General features: G+C 38.0%; 1 protein-coding gene across 5 annotated transcripts in view; it reads right to left on the bottom strand.

Annotated features, from left to right (window-relative positions):
* The window catches only part of EIF3H (eukaryotic translation initiation factor 3 subunit H), a gene marked incomplete at both ends in the record, with an annotated part of 101,764 nt that overhangs the window by 13,185 nt on the left and 68,468 nt on the right, over nucleotides 1-20,111 (bottom strand). For 4 of the 5 annotated variants that reach the window (XM_080694637.1, XM_080694638.1, XM_080694639.1 and 1 more), the window contains one exon: nucleotides 754-921. The exons of the other annotated variant lie outside the window; for it this stretch is intronic. In XM_080694637.1, the coding sequence (XP_080550763.1) occupies nucleotides 754-921 (168 nt within the window). The remainder of the gene's footprint in view (nucleotides 1-753; nucleotides 922-20,111) is intronic. 5 annotated transcript variants of the gene reach the window in all.

Genomic DNA, 20,111 nt, shown 5'->3' with positions numbered 1-20,111 from the left:
GGTCTGATGATGCAATGTTTCCAGCCAATATAAGTACACTTTAACAACTTGTTCTTTACTGTAATCCAATTGTTAACATACTGAAACAATTTTGGGGCAGCTCATAAGATTGATCGTATTCATTAGTATTTTTTCTGACAGATACTCAGGACGTTACATTTACTTCTCAGCTGGAAACTATATGCGAGTCTGCCAGATATGGCAAACTGTGAGTGTTTGGGGAGGGGGGAGGCTATAAAGCTGTTAAATTGCCTACAGTTCTGATACAGCACAGAACATCTGGTCTGGAGAGCTTGAGGAAACACCATTAAATAGGCCGAAAAGAAAAAAATCTTTGTGCTGAGAAACAGTCCAGGTTTTGTACGCTGCTGTCAGAGGTATAAAAAGCTTGGCGCACGGTGTTATGACTGGTCAGTCACGTACAGAGCCAGACACTCCAGCAACCGGGGTTTGTTAGACATCTGGTCTAGTTCCACCAGCCCCTCAATGAGGGAGGGGAGATGGAGGAATAAAAATGAAGCAGCTACTCCAGCATTCCAAAATGTACACATCAGGGCTCTGATAGCAAGAAAAATAAACAGAAAGAAGGAAACCCTGTCTAGACTTAGCTGCTGCTGAGGCTGCTGCAGAAACAGGGTTGGTATTTACTTGAGAAGGCCTGCCAGGCTGCTCTTAGAGGCAAAAGACAGAAAGCTAAAATAGTAGTAATAATATTAAGGAAAGAAATGAATAATAAAGGAACCTCCTACTAACCGTAAATGAGAACAACAGATTCTTCAATGGCATGCTGGTAACTGAACTGTGAATCCAGGAGGGCCCGGGTGACGAAAGAGCCATAGTATGTGGACTGGTACCAGCCCACGTGGAGATGGTCAATGTTTACATGGCGAAGGCTCCGCATCATTTCCATCTGATACTGAACTAGATGTCAGAGAGGAGAGTAAAAGAAAAATAAAACTATTTAATAATGCCACCCACATTAAAAATAAGCCTTGCTGGAAACAAATTTTATGTAACTATTTATTAGCCATCAGGAACAACAGGTTTCCAGATTTAAGAATCATTTGGCTCACATATAAAGAGAACAAAATTAAGCTTTCAAATAATTTCAAATCATTGGGGCTTTCCTTTACTGGTAAAGAAAAAAAATTCATATAAAAGGTATTAAAAACACAACATTAATGCCCTGTTCTCACAAGGAATTATTAAATGTGGCTTACACTCCTCTCTTTAAAAAGCTCCAAAAATAGTACATATTTAGGAAATTTTTTGTGCTAAAATTCTTGTTACTAAACTGATTGGTATAAGAAGTTTCACCTGGATTAATAAGTAAGAATATTAATTCTTTTCCTCAACACTGCTATTAGAACTGAGAAGTTAAAATCATGAAGAAAACTAAGGGGATTTTAATCAACTACCATGTTTTCTATATATGAACAGGATACAGGCTACTGCTCATTTAAAAAATTCAAGAATTCATTTTTGCCTTCTTCTGGTGCCCCCTGCTGCATATGCTAAAATTGAAAATGAATTTGTTTTTGTCCGTGTGCTCCTTTGTGCTAAATAACAGACACCATTTTTTTTTATTAAAATGAGTTATATTTCAATCATCATGTGCTTGCAATAAAAAGGTTTAATGACTTACTTTGGTTAAGTTAATGACTGTAATGTTTATCATTAATTTAAAGCAGTATTTCTAGAAGGAGGTATAAACTGACAATGTAATAAATGACACTGAGAAGCATTATAGCTCAATAATGCATAGCAAATCCACAGTGAAGGGAAGTTTTATAGTTAACATAATATTCAAACTATTGCTATCACAATGAATGCATGGTCACGTGGAGCAACCATATCTGCTTAATTCTGAACCTGATCCATTTATTTTAAAAACTCTTAGTGAAGTTTTCTGTTTGCCACTGCTTTGGTTACAGTGCTATGGTTTACAAAGTAAACAAGACTGCGGATCACAATGCATAGACAGCCTTCCTCAGATGCAGAGCCTGGTTTATCATCACTTGTTACTAGGCAGAGGAACTATAAATCTCTTATTCCAAGACAGCTATATTTCTCATGTTAAAAGACAGCAGCCGACTCATCAACTACTTAAAAATTATGCACTTTTTTGTATGTTTCTTTTGACATATAGAAAAACTAAGGAAAAAGATCCAAAGAAAGAAGTTCTTCTATAACTGTTGATGGAAGAACCAATTTTTAAACTCATAACAAACTACAACTGAGGTGGAAGCTGTACTACTGTCGAGACGAGACGTTCGACAGTGCAAGCAATGGTTTTGAAAAGTGTGCCCGTTCATTCATAAAAAGGAAAAGGGCATTAATATAAAGGCAGTTGACTAGCATTGTTTATCATCTTGCTTGTATTTAAAGAGTATGGGAGAGGGGTGATACAAGTACACCAGACATCATCTTATACTTATGTTTCTGCAGATTTATAAATAACATATGAAAGGAAAGCTTTATAACCTATGCTATATTCTAACTAATATTAAAAGTACCACAACCTTGAAAATCTATTTCATACACAATATGACAGCCTGAAACACTATAAAAATCACAATTTAAATCAATTATCTCAATATTTTATTTCTCTGGCATGTAAGAAAATCTCCTTTCTCTTCAGCAGTTTAATGGGTTCATAACAATCACATAAATTGGGAAGTGGGATAGAATGATTGCTGTGGTCTCTTTTTGTTTTAAAATATTCAAGAGTCTCTCAAATCAAAATAAAATAATTGATCAACAAATTTTAATCAAATTTAACTTACAAATAAAACTTCCAAATACTATAAATAAAACAGAAGTGAAAATTAAATTAGCTATTTATCTGAAAGGGAAAGAGAGAATGGGGAAAGATTACCAAACAACTGACAACACATAAAATTTTATAAAATGATTTCTTAAAAATTGGTACTTAGCCAAGTATGGTGCTGCATGCCTGTAATCTCAGTACCTGGGAGGCTGAAGCAGAAGAATAGCAGGTTTGAGGCCAGCCTCAGCAACTTTGCAAAACCTTGAGCAACTTAGACCCTATTTAAAAATAAAACCTAAAATAGGGCTGGGATATAGGTCAGAGGTAGGATGCTTCTGGTTTCTAAAGCCTGTAAAACACACACACACACACACACACACGCACGCAAGCACGCACGCACGCACGCACACACATACTTGCAAAACATGTACTGTGCAAGCCGGGTGTGGTGGAGCACGCTTGTAATCCCAGCATTTGGGAGGTTGAGACAGGAGGATCATGTTTCGGGAACAGCCTCAGCTACTTAGTGAGGCCCTGTGCAACTCAGTGAGACCCTGTTTCAAAATAAAGAATAAAAAAATAGGGTTGGGGGTGTAGCTTTTACATAGAATGCCCCTGGGTTCCATTCCCAGTCCCCCCCCCCACACACACACACAAAGTAGTATACAAGTAGGTATGTGACAAGGTTCTATTCTACCAAATGGCAATACTAGAAAGAAAAGAATCTGCAGATGGAAGTTCTCACGCCAGCCAACGTTCCCCAGTGGGGGTCAGCTGCTGTCCAGTTAGCCCATGATTCTTCTTAGATATTTAGTTTCCTCATCTCCAAAGGGATCTGAAAAGTTCATCCCAGTCAAAATGCTGGGACTCCATGCTATTCACTGGATATGCTAATTATAAATGATTTGTCTATTAGCTAAGCAGGACCTCTAGTATACAGTATGATTTAAAATCGATTCATTTCTCTGAAAATTATTCTGTAATCTTGCTAAGACTCCCCTCAAATAGCCTCAATAGGTAGATTTTATAGAAGCATTTCAGAATACACGAGGTTAAAAAACAAACCCCAAAATATGTAATCAACCTCCTAACTCTTTCTTATCCAGCACCTCACCTATTTTATGGCCCTCCAAAAAGGACAAGAATGAAAATGAAGCCGGTGTAGTGATGCCACTTGTAATCCCAGTACTTGGGAGGCAGAGACAGGAGGATCGTGGTTCAGGGACAGCCTTGGCTACTTAGTGAGGTCCTCCACAACTAAGAAAGGCCCTGTCTTAAAATAAAAAAATAAGAAATAGAGCTGAGGGTGTATGTAGCTCAAGGTAGAATGCCCCTGGGTTCAATCCCCAGTAAGTAAGTAAGTAAGGAAGGAAGGAAGGAAGGAAGGAAGGAAGGAAGGAAGGAAGGAAGGAGGGAGGAAAATAAAGTATTTCTCTAAATTGGAGAAGTGTTAGCAATCTGAAGCCTGTATGATGCAGCACAAGAGGCTCCTCAAAGTGTAAATAAATCCAGCTCCAATATATTGATTTCTACATAAGGGCTTTTATTTCACCTAAATATCTTAAATGAATATAAAATTAGAGGGTTAAGAGCAGCAACAGGCAACCTAACAAAACTGCTTTTAAAAATCTTCAACACACTGGAATTTCACCATTGCAAAATAAAATTTGTGTTGGGCCTATTCTTTGAAAAGTTTTAGGACACTATCTTGATTTGTATTTTCTGCCCTGATAGTAAGAATTTAAAAATAGTCACAAGCCAAACATGGTGGTGCATTCCAGGAATCCCAGTACTTGGGAGGCTGACCCACAGCTTCAGTACCTTAGCGAGATCCTCGTTCAAAAATAAAAAGTAAAAAGGGCTAGGGATATAGCTCAGTGGTGGAGTAACCCTGGATTCAATGTCTAGTACCACACACACATTTTTTAAAAAAGCAAATTAAACATATAAAAGGAGATATCACACAGAAGGAAGGACCCTAAAAGTGAGCCTTGAAAAGTTAGGGATGGGGTGCTAAAGCTCAAAAGTGAGCCTAGGTACACCAAAGCCCAGTCTAGAACATGACAGCAGTTGATTCCATTTTTAAGGAAAGCTATGTTGTTACTACATACTAGCTAAGGAGCAAGAGGTAAGACTCACAGTGAGCTGTGTGGACCAGTCTGTATCTGGAGACTCTCAGGTCTGTAGGTCGGTGTCTCACTCTAACCTTGACACAGATGTGTAGCCCTCATCGTCCTCCACTCACGGCTTTCCTTCCTCCTCCCATGTGACTTTTCAGAGTGTGAAACCAACCCCTGCAAAAAGTTTCCTGGTAAGCCTGGGTGGTGGCGCTCACTTGTAATCCCAGTATTTGGGAGGCTGAGACAGGACTGTGCAGGTCCAAAGCCAGCCTCAGCTACTTAGTGAGATACTGTTTCCAAATAAAACATAAAATAGTTCTGGGAGTATGGCTCAGAGGTAGAAAGCCCCTGGGTTCCACACATAGTACCACCCCCCCCCTTAAAGAAAATCATGGTAAAACTAAGTAGGGTTAGGAAGAACAGCAGACTGTCCCACTACCACACTCCTGGCAGTCACCATCAGCCAGGGCTGAGTGCCACACCAGCTGTCACCTACTGGCCCCTCTGGCCTGTGGCAATCCCAGGGGAAGCCCTTATTCCATGGATGCCTTAGTCTTTCTCCAGAGTTAGACTGGGGAGGTGAGCACAGGAGACCCCGCTTAGCTCCACACTGCGGTGTGGGAACAGGGTGCGGTGCCGGCGCCTTGCCGCAGCCCATGGCTCTGGCTCTTTGCGTCCTCCCATCCAGCCAGTACTCAATTTCCTGGCTGGAGTCTAAAAGGCATAAAAGCAGAGATAGGGTTTACTCCTGAACACAGGAAGGGTCGTACCTCAAAAGGAGAGGATCAAGGCCAAAGAAACAAAAAGAAGAAGAAAAATAAAAGTGGGGAGGCCTCCCTGATATAGAGTCCAAAAACCTTATTGCATATTAAAGCAGGTTAGTGAAGAAGCAGACATTCACTGGCAACTTTGGGGAGTTGGTCCAGAGTTAGATGCGCTCTGCTTTTGTTCTAAAATTATCATGTTTAACAAAAGCCAAAGCAGCAATTTCAACCAATGACACGCGCTTCTGAGTTAATGGTTAAATATCCTGGGGAATTCCCCAAAGATGAATGGCAAGGAGAAAATCCTTTTGGAGAGGGGACTACTTTTAAATTATGATATTATTCAACAAAAGGGCTTAGAACTGTGTAATGAGACGTTTAAGAAAGAACCGTTTAAGCATTTGCAGTTTAAAAAGCAAACACCCTACAACTGAAGAGAAGCAGCAAGCAGCCAGTGGATTACGAAGACAAACTGGTAGCTACCACTAAGTCAACTCAAATTACTAATACAAAAGCCACCCTTAGATGCAACTGAGGTGGGACTACAAACTTTGGAAGGATTATAAAAATGAGCTAAAGTTTATAAATCTCTTCAACCTCTTCAATTGTCTTAGTTGGCTAAGCCTCTCTCGAGCAAAGGGGAGCCTGGTTTAAAAACACTGAATAACTGTTCAAAGTTTGGCACCAGTATATTCACATTCACTTTTTCCAGATATCTGCTTTGCAAAACAGTCACATTTAAAGTGCCTAGAGCTAAAACTGTCTTCACTGAGGCAGACTGCCCAATAACTATTCTTTAAAAAAAAAAAAACATATTTGTTGGGCTTCTCTTGTTTTAACTTGAAATATGAAAACATTGAAAATAATATGCTGTCTTATATTTAAATGCCATATCTGGAGTTACACTGGCAATCAACCAAACTAGACTACTAGTCTGCTGGCTCCTGAAACTCACTGGGAGGATCAAATAGATTTGAAGCCTTTCAGTTCAGAATAATTAACCAGCATTCTTTTCAACCTTGATTTTTTTGCCTGCCATTAAAAAAAATCACCAATTTTTTTCATAATTTATATACATACATCATACATACATACATCATACATACATCATACATACATACATACTTCTCCCTGCAAAAGAGGAATGAAGAATTGTCCCTGCTGAAAAGAGTGGGGTAAGTTGAAAGTTGGAAAGTAAAGCTGTGGCATACTCAAAATTGAAAACTCCAGATCTGCCAGCAGATTAAGGGGGGGGGGGGCTCTACAGATGTGCTATTAAGAGAATTCTTAAAGACAAGGTAATCTAAATCTTAAAATCAAAGGCAAATTAAGAGCCAATGTCTTGCAATATTTTATCATATAAATCCACACTATTTAAAGATGTGTTATAATGTAACTACCTAAAAATTATGCATGGCCTGAAGGAAAAGGATGAAGCACAAGGTAAGAACCCAACAATGCGTGGACTCTTACCATGTCAGCATTCCTGCTCAGTGTCTACATCCGTCTAACTTTACTCCTCAGTTACTTAAACGAGCTTATCACGGTGATTGAAATCCTTATAAAAAAAGATGTTTGCTAGCTGAGCGCGGTGGCATATGCTTTTAACCCCAGCATGTGGGAGACTGAGACAGGAGAATCGCAATTTGCAACTCAGTGACACCTGTTTCAAAATAAAGAATAAAAAAATAGGGCTGGGGGTGTAGCTCAGAGGTACAATGCCACTGGTTTCAATCCCCAGTACTGCGGGGGGGGGGGACACGTTTACCACAGCTTTGACTTCAGATTCCAAACCCTAGCCAAAACACAATTTTTAAAGAACTTCGTCATGGCTTACTGGTGAAGTGCAGAGTAAAAGATTTCTGAATCAATAAGCATAGTACACTGATACAAGAGAAGTATATGACAAGTTTCTAGGTTTTCAGAAACCATAGCTTGTGCATGGCTGATCTCTAAATTAAGCAATACTTTAGCACTACCAGGGATTGAACCCAGGGGCCTCCAAGCTATACTATAGCCACTTTTTTAAAACATTTTTTTCTTCTTCTTTTTTTTTTTTTTTTTTTTTTTTTTTTTTTTTTTTTTGCTTTGAAACAGTGTTGCTAGGATGCTGAGGCTGTCCTCAAACCTGCGATCCACCTGTCTCAGCTTCCAAAGCACTGGGATTACTAGCACGCACCAGTAAGATTTTAAGTGATTAAAAAAACTATCAAAGAATCTTAAATGCCATAGTGATAATTATCACAAATATTCAATCAAGCTCCAAAAACATTGGTATTTTATGCTAACATTTGAAACTTGTGCCCAAACTGTGTGGTATCTAAATACTAGCTCAGATGGAAGATAACCCACCCAAATCCATCAAGTAAAGGAAGAGAGACCAGATCTAGTTCTAGGAAAGAAATAAATTCAGTCAAGAGATGCCTGGCTTAAAAAGCAAGCAAGCAAAACTGACAACTTTCCCTAAAACAGAGCAATGATTTCAACAAACTTAGGGAAGCGGAAGGCACAGAAATCTCCGCTCTGGCACCGGTGCTCCATCAGGCCTTTCCCAGCAGCACCCAGCGCGGGCCGCGGCAAGCACTCACAGGCGGTGACTGCGAAGGCTCTGCACCATTACTGAACAAGACCAACTTTACTCTGTGCTCTCCTTTTCACATCAGACTTGCTGCCAAGCCACACATACGTTTCAGGCAATGTTCAAAGCTGGTAGCAGATGTAGATTTAAGCAAACAGAATGTGCATTTGAAAGAAGAATTAAATAGCGTCTACACTGGGTACAGAGAATTATGGAATACAGGGATTTCTTCAAACTTTCACATTCTCTTCACCCAGTCTAAAGCATGTATTCACCCCTTGTTTCAATTAATACATCTGTTATTAATAGCACTTCCATGACTGCTCAAAAACTTTGGTAAAAGTTCAATTTTTCACAATAAAGTATCCAATATAAATTCTACTCTACCTAGAAATGATTCTATCCCATTTAAAAAGAAATAACAAATATATTGCCTTTGTCCTGGATGGTTATAATTTTTTCTTTCAAGAGTTTATTAATTCTAATAAAATAACTTCTTTTGGATGCTAAGCTGAGTATAAGAAATGGGAGGACAGTCATTCTATTTTATCTGTTAAAACTATTAAGAGCCTCGATGATTATTGGAAATCAGTTTTTCTGAAAGGTTTTAATGTTGTTTCAAAAAGTCATCCATGAAATATGCTCTATTCTTCACAGAAAAATAGCATGTACATCCTGTAACATATATTATCTTCTTAACCAAACTGCAAAACACAGCCAAGACCTCCCACTCCTTTGAGGTTATAAAAATTTAAAATACTTATGCATTTATGCTCTTGGTCACGAAAACACATACACATACATGTAAATGGATGACAGAAAACAAGAAGTTAATTCTATGTTATCTGACATTTGTTTACATAAACAAACCAAATTCACCTGGGCCAAGACAAGAATATAGACCCCTCACCATAAAGAACTGTCCTATAAAAAATAACTTCCTGAGCACTGCTGCTTCTTGCTTCAAGTAAAGACATGATGTGGTAAGAAACAAAATGAGAATCACTGGGTTTAGGTAAAAAACTTAGACTCTTTCATGAAGACAAGTAACATCTCTGTCACATTTTTAGCAGCGATACAGGAGGTACTAGATTAAAGCTGGCATAAAGCTAGGTGTGGAATATATTCAGGAAGAATAAAATGGTAAACATGTGACTGCTGTATTACAAAGAAACTATAATTACTAGAAGATTGTGTGAGTATGTATACTTGTGTTTATGTGTATACGCACATACATATAGAAACTGAATTTGGGCAGTCTATCTCCGAATTATCTGCCAACCCTATTTTATTTTTTATTTTGAACCTTTTTTATTTTAAACTTCCCCCATCTCAGCCCCAAGGAACTGGAACTATAGGTGTGCACCACCATGTCTGGCTTTGTGTCCATGTGTTCTCACCCACTACACTAGATTTGAAGTAGCCTGCATTAAATTATACAAAATGATCCCCGTGCTTGGGAGGCGGAGACAGGAGGATCATGCTGGTTCGGAGCCAGCCTTGCTGGCTTAAGAGACCCTGTTTCCACATAAAAAAAGTTAAAAAAAAAAAAAGGTCTGGGAGTATAGCCCATGGGAGTGTATCCCGGATGTAGAAGGGCTTTCAGGAACCCCAGTACCACCAAAAAATAAATAAATAAATAAATAAATTATACAAATGATCAGTCAGGACAAGAGAAAGTCTGTATTAGAATCCAGAAAGCAGCCGGGCGTGGTGGCGCATGCTTGTAATCCCCGCGCTTGGGAGGCAGAAACAGGAGGATCGTGTAGGTTCCAAGCCAAGCCGCGCTGGCTTAAGAGACCCTGTTTCCAAAAGAAAATATAAAAATAGGTCTGGGAGTGTAGCCCAGAGGTAGAAGGGCTTCCGGGAACTCCAGTGGCAAAAAAAATAAAATAAAATAAAATAAAATTAAAAAAAAAAAAAAAAAAAAGAATCCAGAAAGCAGGAACTGAAGGTGAGGCTGAGATTTGAACAAAGCGAGTCAGAAGAGATATTCTGATTAATATATACAAATTTGGCTCTGAGCATTCTGCCAATAAGCAACAAGGAAATGTGGTCATTCATCTTATCCAAAGGAGGAAGAGATCTCAAAACAGATCTTAAAACCAGTCACTTTCCCTACTATTGAGCCCTAAAATGATTTTTCATGAGAGGCCTCAATGAAAATTACTGTGCAATTTTTTAAGGAGCTGAAGATACTCTGTGATAAAAAAAAATTTATGTTTGATTTGCCTTTCTTGTAAGTCTGAGTTTTTAATGTAAAACAAAAAGAGAATGACCTCATGAGTACTTTTGAAAACACAGAAAACAGATTGTACAAGTTCTAAAAAAGAGACAAAAAGGACTACCAAAAATGTACTGTTTCATTCTACAATCTATCCATTTCTTCTTCTTTTTTTGCTAGCAATTTCAAACTCAAACTCAAAAAGAAAAAAGAAAAAGAAAAAAAAAGAATGTGAGGCACTAGTAGTGAACACTAAATATTCAAGAAAGCAAATATCACTTTTAGGAGAGTCTGTTTGCAGTCCACACACCAAGTGATGATCTACAGAATTCACTCATTCAGAAGCCATTTGCTGAATACCACCTGTACCACCAGGCTGATAAAGCTCCCGACCGTGACATCACCTAAAGGGTGCCCCTGCAGTACAGCTGTCCAATGAACCTGCGGTTGTTACCATTATTCTCTCTGGAGCTCAATTTCCTCACCTAGAAAATAATGGTTTCAACCTGAAAGAATATGCTGACAGACTTCGAGAACTGACCTCCAGCCCAGATGACTCTTTGCTGAGTGAGCATTTTTAAGGAAGATCTCACAGATACTCCCCACTATAATGGTACACACTGACTCATCAGCATCCCTTTAAAGTCTATGTATAATTCTATCATTCTCTTCTTCAGTGAGAGGACACTACTGAGTCAACCTGGACTGCTTCTCCCTCACTCAGCTCATATGGCCATCTTCTTTCTTAAAAAAAATTTTTGCCAAGGCCAAAATCATTTAGAACATCTCTAAAAATGTTTAATGGCATGGGAAAGTACTTGTGAGATACTAAGCCATATAAATCCCAATATGTAAACAACTTGGGTTGGTCCCTCTTCCTAAAAAGAAAGACTGGGAAGAAATATGCTAAAATTCTAATCATTCTCCAGGGAAAAAGATCATAAAAATTTTGTGCTTTATTTTTAACCACTATTTTTTCCACAAATTGTTCCATACATATAATGTTATAGAAATACACACATACACATTGACAGAATTTTTCTATTTCTGGCCAACTTGCCACATTTCCCACAATCCCCTAAAAACCTGGGCACCAGTACTCCTAGACCATTGGAAGCAGGTAACAGGACAAGACACAAGGCTATTCTGAATCTAAGCTGGTCTGAATAACTTCTTTACATCCATCATGTTCTAAATTACATTAGCTGTGTAACTCAGGACAAATTATCTCAATCTAGGTTTCCACTGTTACAAGAGGATGAGGAGGACAGTATCTACATCTCCCACAGCTATGTTAAGAGAATGAAGTGACTCAATAGGCTATCACCATCACCCACTACTCAGAAGTGCTAGCTTACGATCTTCAGCATATGGCATTTACTGGATCAAAGGCACTGTTTTTGAAAAACTGAGTTTGATTAATTCCACCACAAAGTGTTATTCAAACTCCTTATCATCTCCCTTTTGGGATTAGGGGTAAATCAGAAAAATGGGAAAGAAGAATGGAGAGTGTTATGTGTGATTACAAAAAAGAAATTCTGTAAATCTGTAACACTCATTTCATGAAACAGAGTTCATATGTACAAATATAAGTATGACCAAAATACAATCCACCCTGAGAAAGGACTGCAAAACGAAAAAATACTTCAAGATACTAAACTAAAGCTAATTATATTCAGTACAATAAAGAACAGATTCAATAAAGAGAGAGACAAGCTACAGAAATTAGATTTCAAGAAAAGGTAATCTTGGGTGTTCTATTATTATCATATATATAACAATATAATTGCATTGTATTATATAAGTTTCTATCTTTTGATTCCATTTATAACTCTTCCAAGGATGGGGATTAAATTCCCTATCTCATTCCCACAGGTGACTTTAAGAAAGAAGCTGCTGATAATGGGCTTGGAGCCGGGAAGGGTGAGCAGTAGTGCCAGCTTACTCAGAAAACAGGGTGCTATCCAGAAATACTGCCCAGCCAAGTGAAGTAACTGAACTCATCCAGATACAGCAAACAGCTTTATAATGTACTATTTATTGCACAGGGGGTCAGCCCACTCCTGAAACCTCAACCGTCCAAAGACAAGATCCCTTTACACACAAGATCCCTTCAAACACAAAAACATTTCAATTTAAAAATCAGTATTAAAGGTGCTACTTAAGAAGGAAGCACAAGGAATACAATTTTTAGGAGCATCCTTGACTGCAATCTAAAGACAGGAAGATGCAAAAATGGAAACTGAGAAGAGTTATAAAAAGATAGGTTAGGAAAGAAAATTTCTTATGGTTTAGTTAAATCGAAAAACAGGTATTTATCGTCACATATTCCATCCACCCCTTCTTGCCCCCATCTCGTTCTGTGTATGCTTCACTTCTTTCAAACGAGAATGATCATTCTCACAGAATCCACAAATCTTATGAAATGGTGGAGTTTTTACAGAGACCACTAAAAGCTATTAGTAAGATTTGTCTAATCAGCTGTCATTATGTAATCTGAAACTCATAAAAAATACTGTTCTGTGGAGGACTGCTTTGACTAAAGAAGAAGAAATAATGTATGGGGGAGCAAACATTATTAAAAGGCAAGACTATTGCTGTAGAGTGGGGAGGTCAACAAGAGCTGTGTACATGTATTTTTCTAACACTCTGTACCCCAGTAAGATGTAAAATTACAATGCACCCCCCAAAAAACACTACTATAGAAAGATGTTGGAAACTACAAAACAGACCAAACAATTGTCTTCCACAATTGAAAGGCAGGCTCCTGCCAGGTTTAAAAAAGAATTAGGTTCTGCCAGGTTTAAAAAAGAATTAGGTTCTATGGGTTACAATGACAAAAATAAACTATAAACAAACAAACAAATAAATAAATCCATTCCTCACTGCAGTGCCCACGAATACTGGTGAAGCAGCATATATTCCAAGGCATCTGAAAATGTGCTAAAGAAAGGTCAGACAATAGCCTCATGAGAAGCTAGATTTAATCAGTATATTTAAAAGTTTCAGGGACTTTTAAAACCAGGTAGTATCGCCTTAATAACAAAACCACCCTTTTTCTTCAAAGGATTTGTCTTTTCCTTGCCAAAAAAAAAAAAAAAAAAAAATTAGACTACTCAGCTAAGGGTGTTAAATGGTTTACATTCTTTCTCCTTATATTTGGGGGGAGAAAAGTCAGTAAATGTATGTTTATCCATGTCATAAATATTTATTCTGAGCTTTAATATACCAGAATTTTTAGGTACTTTCATGCTGAGGAAACCGAAGATAGAAAAGGTTCCCGCAGCTGCCATTCCAGCAAAGGGGAGCAAATCTGAAAATGAGAGGACATCCTGCATTCCTGGGTCTACTCAAATGCTTCCCGTTCCCTAAAGAAGACATATGGGTAATCCTCCAGCGTTCTCCAGGCCTTTAAAATGAACAGCCAGGAAATCAAACGTATTAGTCAAAGGCAGCTTCCTTCATGCCTCACAAAGCAATACAGCACAAGAGGATGGTTGCAGGCTGAGAAATCAAGAGACCTGCTCTGCAATCTTTTCTCTATTAAATACAATGAAACAAAATTGAAGAAACCCTTCAAGTAACCAAACCATCCTTTAAAACAGTTTGAAATCATCCAACTTTAACCTATTACCTCACTAATTTGCACAATTTTATGTTCTTATACATCAGTTAAAATATATTTAATTAAAAATTAAAGTGAACAAATAATTTGGGGAAAAAATCATCCAATTTTGAGCCAGGTGTGGTGGCGCACGCTTGTAATCCCAGTAACTTGGGAGGCTGAGACAGGAGGATGGCAGGTTCGAAGTCAGCCTCGGCAGCTTAGTGAGGATCTCAGCAACTTAGTGAGACCCTGTTTCCAAATAAAATATAAAATAGGTCTGGAGGTATAGCATGGAGGTAGAAGGCCCCTGGGTTCCATCTCCAGTACCAAAAAAAAAAAAAAAAAAAAAAAAAAAAATCCAATTTATCCTAACTGAAAAAAATGTCTTGGTTTATTTACCATGTTTTACATGGTAATGATGGTAACAGTAAATAATAGTGCAATGGTAGGTAATGCTTAGGTGGAGAGGTAAAGCAGGGATCACACACAGAAACATGCCACGGTGAAACTCCACATGTTTCTTTGCTAAGTTCTGAAATTCCAATCAATGTTTGCTACTGTACTTTCATGTGCTAATGTTCCACAGAAATAAGTGGAAAAAACCTGATTCACTAAAATTATAACCTAGAAATCCTCAAATGACCAGAAAATGAAAATAAGAGTGGCCAGTGGTCCGTAAGAGGAAGGACAAGACATGAATTTAAGTTTAAAAAGTGGCAAAGGAGCCGCAAGGGAGGCCAGGGCTCAGCACAGTGCAGAGCGGGCACGCGCACAAGGCCCTGGGCTCTACCCCCCACGGCCCCATCCCACCCCAATGACAGAGTTCTAGACTAAAGAGATGGGAACAAAGCATGTATGTGAGATCCCCACACGGAAAACAGGCCTCGTCAGGCTAACGTGGAGAGGAGGCCACTCAAAAGGTCTTACTAGATTTTCTTCCAAACACACATGTCTCAAACTCTTATCATTTACAGACCTTTAATGGACATACAGCACTCATGAAAACAACCACTTTCAAGAGTTATGTTATCCCAATACTGGTTACATAAATAAAAGTTTTAATAAAATTATCAACACTCTATAAAAAGCTGCTATGTATCAGTGACAGGGACGGTTCCTTTCCATCCCCAGGGTTTCAAGATACATCCTGGCTGGAGAAAGACAACTTGGATCACAGGCCCATATTGAGGAAGCTTATTTTTCCCACTCCATTCCACCAAATTGGAAATTCTTTACTCACACAGGTCACCAGCCAAAACATTATTTGGTCACTGTTAGGTGATCCCACATAAGAGAAAGAAATAAAGATTCCAAAATTATAAATATTTTATGTTAAATGCCTAAGAAACAAGTTAAAATTATCAAAGCTTAGTAAAGTGGGAACACTTTTCTAATACCAGTATTACAATATGTTTAAAACTGAGTTTTCACTCAGAAATAATACTGACAACTTTACTCAGGGCATAGTGTTGTTTAATTAAACCATTCTACTTTCGCAAATAATTTGAAAAAATGGGAATGGCTTTATTGGCATTAACTGTATAAAGATGGGGTAAAAATGTAATCTCTCAAGTCAAAAGATTCATACAGACATCTTTTACCTTACAGGCACTAAGAAAAAGTCTCTTATTCTCTTGCCATACAATTTTCACTCACCACACTAAAATAAATACTCAGATCAAAGTTTTAAATTTATTATTTTCACTGTTGACTTCCATACTGAATTAAAATTAGAAATCATGGTCAGGTGGGAGATGGGTTCTGAAGCAAATGAAGCTGTTTTCTATAAAAACAAAACTACTCTTGTCAACACTGACTTCATTTTCCATTCTAAATATCATAGCTCACCATACTATTACATAAAGCCTGTTCCCTTGAATCATGGACGTTCCATGATAAATAAAACACCCAGCACTTTTCTTTCATACAAGAATACATATACTTGGAAAGAACACTCTTGGGCAGACCAAGTGTGTGAGCCTAAGTATCTACTAATGTGTGCGTTTAGTGGTAAGTGATTTTGCATATTGTATGAGATTTGTATTATCCAACTGTCCTACTGTAAAATAGTTTCTCTGCTTTCTCTCCATAGTTATTATCATCAGCTTTGTAGCTCCTTTTACTAGGATCTGTGTAATAGTGGTACTCGTGCTTATCCATGTGAAAAGAAGGCTACTTTGAATGATATCTGGTAGTTGGGACTCACACTTGCCCTGTCCATCCTTAGAAGAAAGATTCATTATTTTTGGAAATAATCCTTTGGAAAATGTAAACTACATCTTATTTTATATTTGTCCTGAAAAAAACTCTTGACTTATAACAACAACAAAAAAAGTCACTGAAGCTTTTCTTTTTTTTTGGGGGGGGGGGGGAGCGAGTCTGGGGATGGAACCCAGAGGCATTTGACCTCTGACCTACATCCCCTGCCCTATTTGACCCCCTTTTTTTTTTTTGAAACAGGGTCTCAGTAAGCTGCAAAGGGCCTCACTAAGTAGCTGAGGCTGTCCGCGAACCACGATTCTCCAGTCTCAGCCTCCCGAATGCTGGGATTACAAGCGTGTGCCACCACGCCCGGCACTGAAGCTTATTTGTAACTCATGCAAACATTTTGATGACACTATGCCACCACTTGACAAAGTTTTATCAATAACCCAAAACTCAGCTGGGTGTGGCGGTGCACGTTTGTAATCCCTGCACTTGGGAGTCTGAGGCAGGAGGTTCATGCAGTTTCGAAGCCAGCCTCAGCTACTTAGTGAGGCTTTCAACAACTTAGTGAGACCCTGTTACCAAATAAAATATAAAAAATAGTTCTGGGAGTATAGCCCACAGGTAGAAGGCCCCTGGGTTTTATCCCCAGTACCACCACCACCCCCAAAAAAAAAATCTGGGGCCTACAGACAAGTGCCTCAAGAAACCAATAAAACCTATTTTGTGTTAGTGTAACTCCTATTCACACTCTTCTTTTTCAATTGCTTATGTAAATCATCACACTTATACATTCTCATTCCCAGCAGGTAAGATCTACTGTGATTTCTCACCATAGCTAATGACATTCGGGTGGGATATTGTAGGATGGTTCATAGCGCCCTGGCTTCTATCCTCAACAACAGAACAAACACCTCCCCTCAGGTCCTGACAGCCCAAAATGTTTCCAAACACTGCCCAATGTGCCCCAGACGACAAGTGCCAATTCTCCCTGGAACCACTGACTTAGACATGGGAGTTCTGTTTAACTATAATGTTTATTTTATTCTGAGACAAGTATTTGTTTTTATTTCTAGTAGTAAATAGATCTAATCAATTTCTTAGAAAGAACTATGAACACAAAAAATAAAAATATAAACCTAACAATTATGTAATTGGTGTAAAAATGTTAACCCAAATACCCTATTAATCTGAATATTACCCAACACACAATGACCAATTAGTATACATACAACCCTTAAAATAATCAAGAACACAAAATTCCTCTAGAAATATCATTATCTTATACTTCAGTATATAAAGTCTTTGTGAACATGATTGTTTCAGTGCGTTTTCCTCAGAAAACATCAAAATTGTTTAGAAAATAACAGTTTTTAAAATTTTTAACTGCCATTTTAAATAGTAGGCATTTACTGCCAACTGTGATATAGGCCAGGAAGGCAGGACTTTTAACAACAGATACATGTATAATTAAGATGTTGAAGTTGGTTGCCAATTATTGTAATTATGCCTTCTCATAATTTGTCTCTTAGTACAATACAATTTACTAATAATAACTGAAGAAAGCACAGAGGGAGGTAGACCACAAGTGTGAAAAAGTTCAGCAATACAGTACTAAACAACAAGCAAAAGGAAGGCTAGACATATGCTGCTCATCTTGTAGGTCTGGGCTTTTAAGTCCTTTCTCTGAAAATCTGCCCAACTCCCAAAGTCCAGGTTAAGTGTCTCTACTTTGATGAGGTTATTCCGCTATTTTATAATTGCCCTGTGCTGTCTACATTCTCCCAAATATATATAGTAGACCCTCAGCACCAATGATGATTGCCTAGTATCAGGGGATACTAGAGAACATGCTTACAAAAGAGAGAAGAGAGAGAGAGAGAGAGAGAGAGAGAGAGAGAGAGAGAGAGAGAGAGAGAGAGATTGAGATTAATCCTCTGCTAGCATTCCTTATGGCATTTAAAAGGAATAGTAACAAATTCATCCAAAGTTATTAAGAATACCAAAACATACAAATTTATCCAGTTATTTAGAATATAAAGGAAAGGAATAACAAACGCACTATAGTGGTCTCTATATTTAGAACAAATGAATCGACATTATAGAGCTGATTTTACCTATCTCTTTTCCAGAAAAAGGTAGTGCTTTAGACTAAGTTGAAATCCAGAATTCTGGTTCACTGGGCTTACTCAAATCAGCAGTGTTTAGCCAGGTATGGTGGCACACACCTCTTGCAATTCCAGTACTTGGAAATTGAGACAGGACCATCAAAGGTTCAGGGTCGTAGCAACTTAGGAAGAGCCTGTTTCAAACTAGAAAATAAAAGGGGCTGGGGGTGCAGCTCACAGGTAGACCCCTTTGAGTTCAGTCCCCAGTGACAAAAACAAAGGCAGTGCACAATCCAACATTATTTGTGATCAAATAAGTCTTAACTAAAACAACATAAAATCTTGTACATGAAAAATGTACAAGTTGAAGGAGAGTGCTAAAGATGTTGATGTGTGTTTACTGTAGGGTAACATATGTTCCAGTGTGAAGGGTTCCAGTTTATACTTGTCCTAATGTCAGGACGAAAGACATAGTTAAACTGCACTCTCATAATACAACTATAACCTTTAGCCACTACCCTTAAATGTTGGCACTAAAAACAGCTTTGCATCTATTACAAAAATAGCTATTCACCTATATGTCAATCAGCAAACCAGATACTTCCCATATTTCATATGAACGGTAGATATTAGTTCCCCCAACTGTTACGTCAGTGTAAGAGATAAGTCACAACCACAATTCAAGGCCAGATTTTCTTAACTGCCAAGCCAAGGTTCACTTCAATACGCCATATAAATGTTTATGTCCTGTGACTCGGATTCCTTTGATGAAAATCTAGAGTAAGGTTATAATTCACACTTGAAGAAAAAATTGTTTTCAAATGGCTATAAAAATTATTTATAGCTGGGCATGGTGGTGCATGATTATAATCTCAATACTTGGGAGGCTGAGGCAGGAGGACAGCAGTTTCACAAGCTACTTAGTGAGACCTTGTTCAAAATAAAGAACAAAAAGTAGAGCTGGAGGTGTAGCTTGGAGGTAGAATGCCCCTAGGTTCCATATTCCCAGTACCGGGGGGGGAAAAAAAAAAAAAATAGGGCTGAGGAGTTTAGTGGTAAGGGCATGCTTAGCATGTCCAAGGCTCTGATTTAAATCTCCAGCACACTCACACACACACAGAAACTGTGTGTGTGTGTGTGTGTGTGTGTGTGTGTGTATTAAATTATACCAGGGCATGGTGGCACACGCCCATAATTCTAATACTTGAGAGGCTGAGGCAGAAGGATCATAGGTTCAAGGACTGTCTCAGCAATTCGTGAGACTCATCAACCTAGTGAGACCCTGTTTCAAAATAAAAATAAAATAGGAAATAGGGCTGGGGGGTATATCTCTCAGAAGGTAGAATGCCCCTGGGTTTGATCTCCAGTGCCACACACAAACACAAAAATCCTTATGTCTAATGACAAGAAGATATTCAACAAACTGTGATATGTATTAATACCTTCAATAGTTTACAGTACAGCTTTAATAATGATAATGATTAGGATCATTCAATAACACAAGAATCTGTAATTTAATGTTAAATACACATAAAAGATAAAATACTCCAAAATTTAAAGGCATATTTTAAAATTTCAGAAGAAAATACACAAATAACCATCATGCTAAATATAAGATAGGATAATTTTTCTTGTTTTCTAAATTCTCTGAAATGTTGTAAATATTATTATTTAAAAAGCATATTTAAAAGTAATTAACAAAGGCTAAAAGTTCAGAGTGCATTCTGTTCTCTAA

The sequence above is a fragment of the Muscardinus avellanarius genome (assembly GCF_963383645.1).
Source record: "Muscardinus avellanarius genome assembly, chromosome: 4".
NCBI classification, from domain to species: Eukaryota; Metazoa; Chordata; class Mammalia; order Rodentia; family Gliridae; genus Muscardinus; species Muscardinus avellanarius.
Note: the sequence above shows the minus strand (reverse complement) of the source record. Positions and strands in the feature narration are given on the sequence as shown.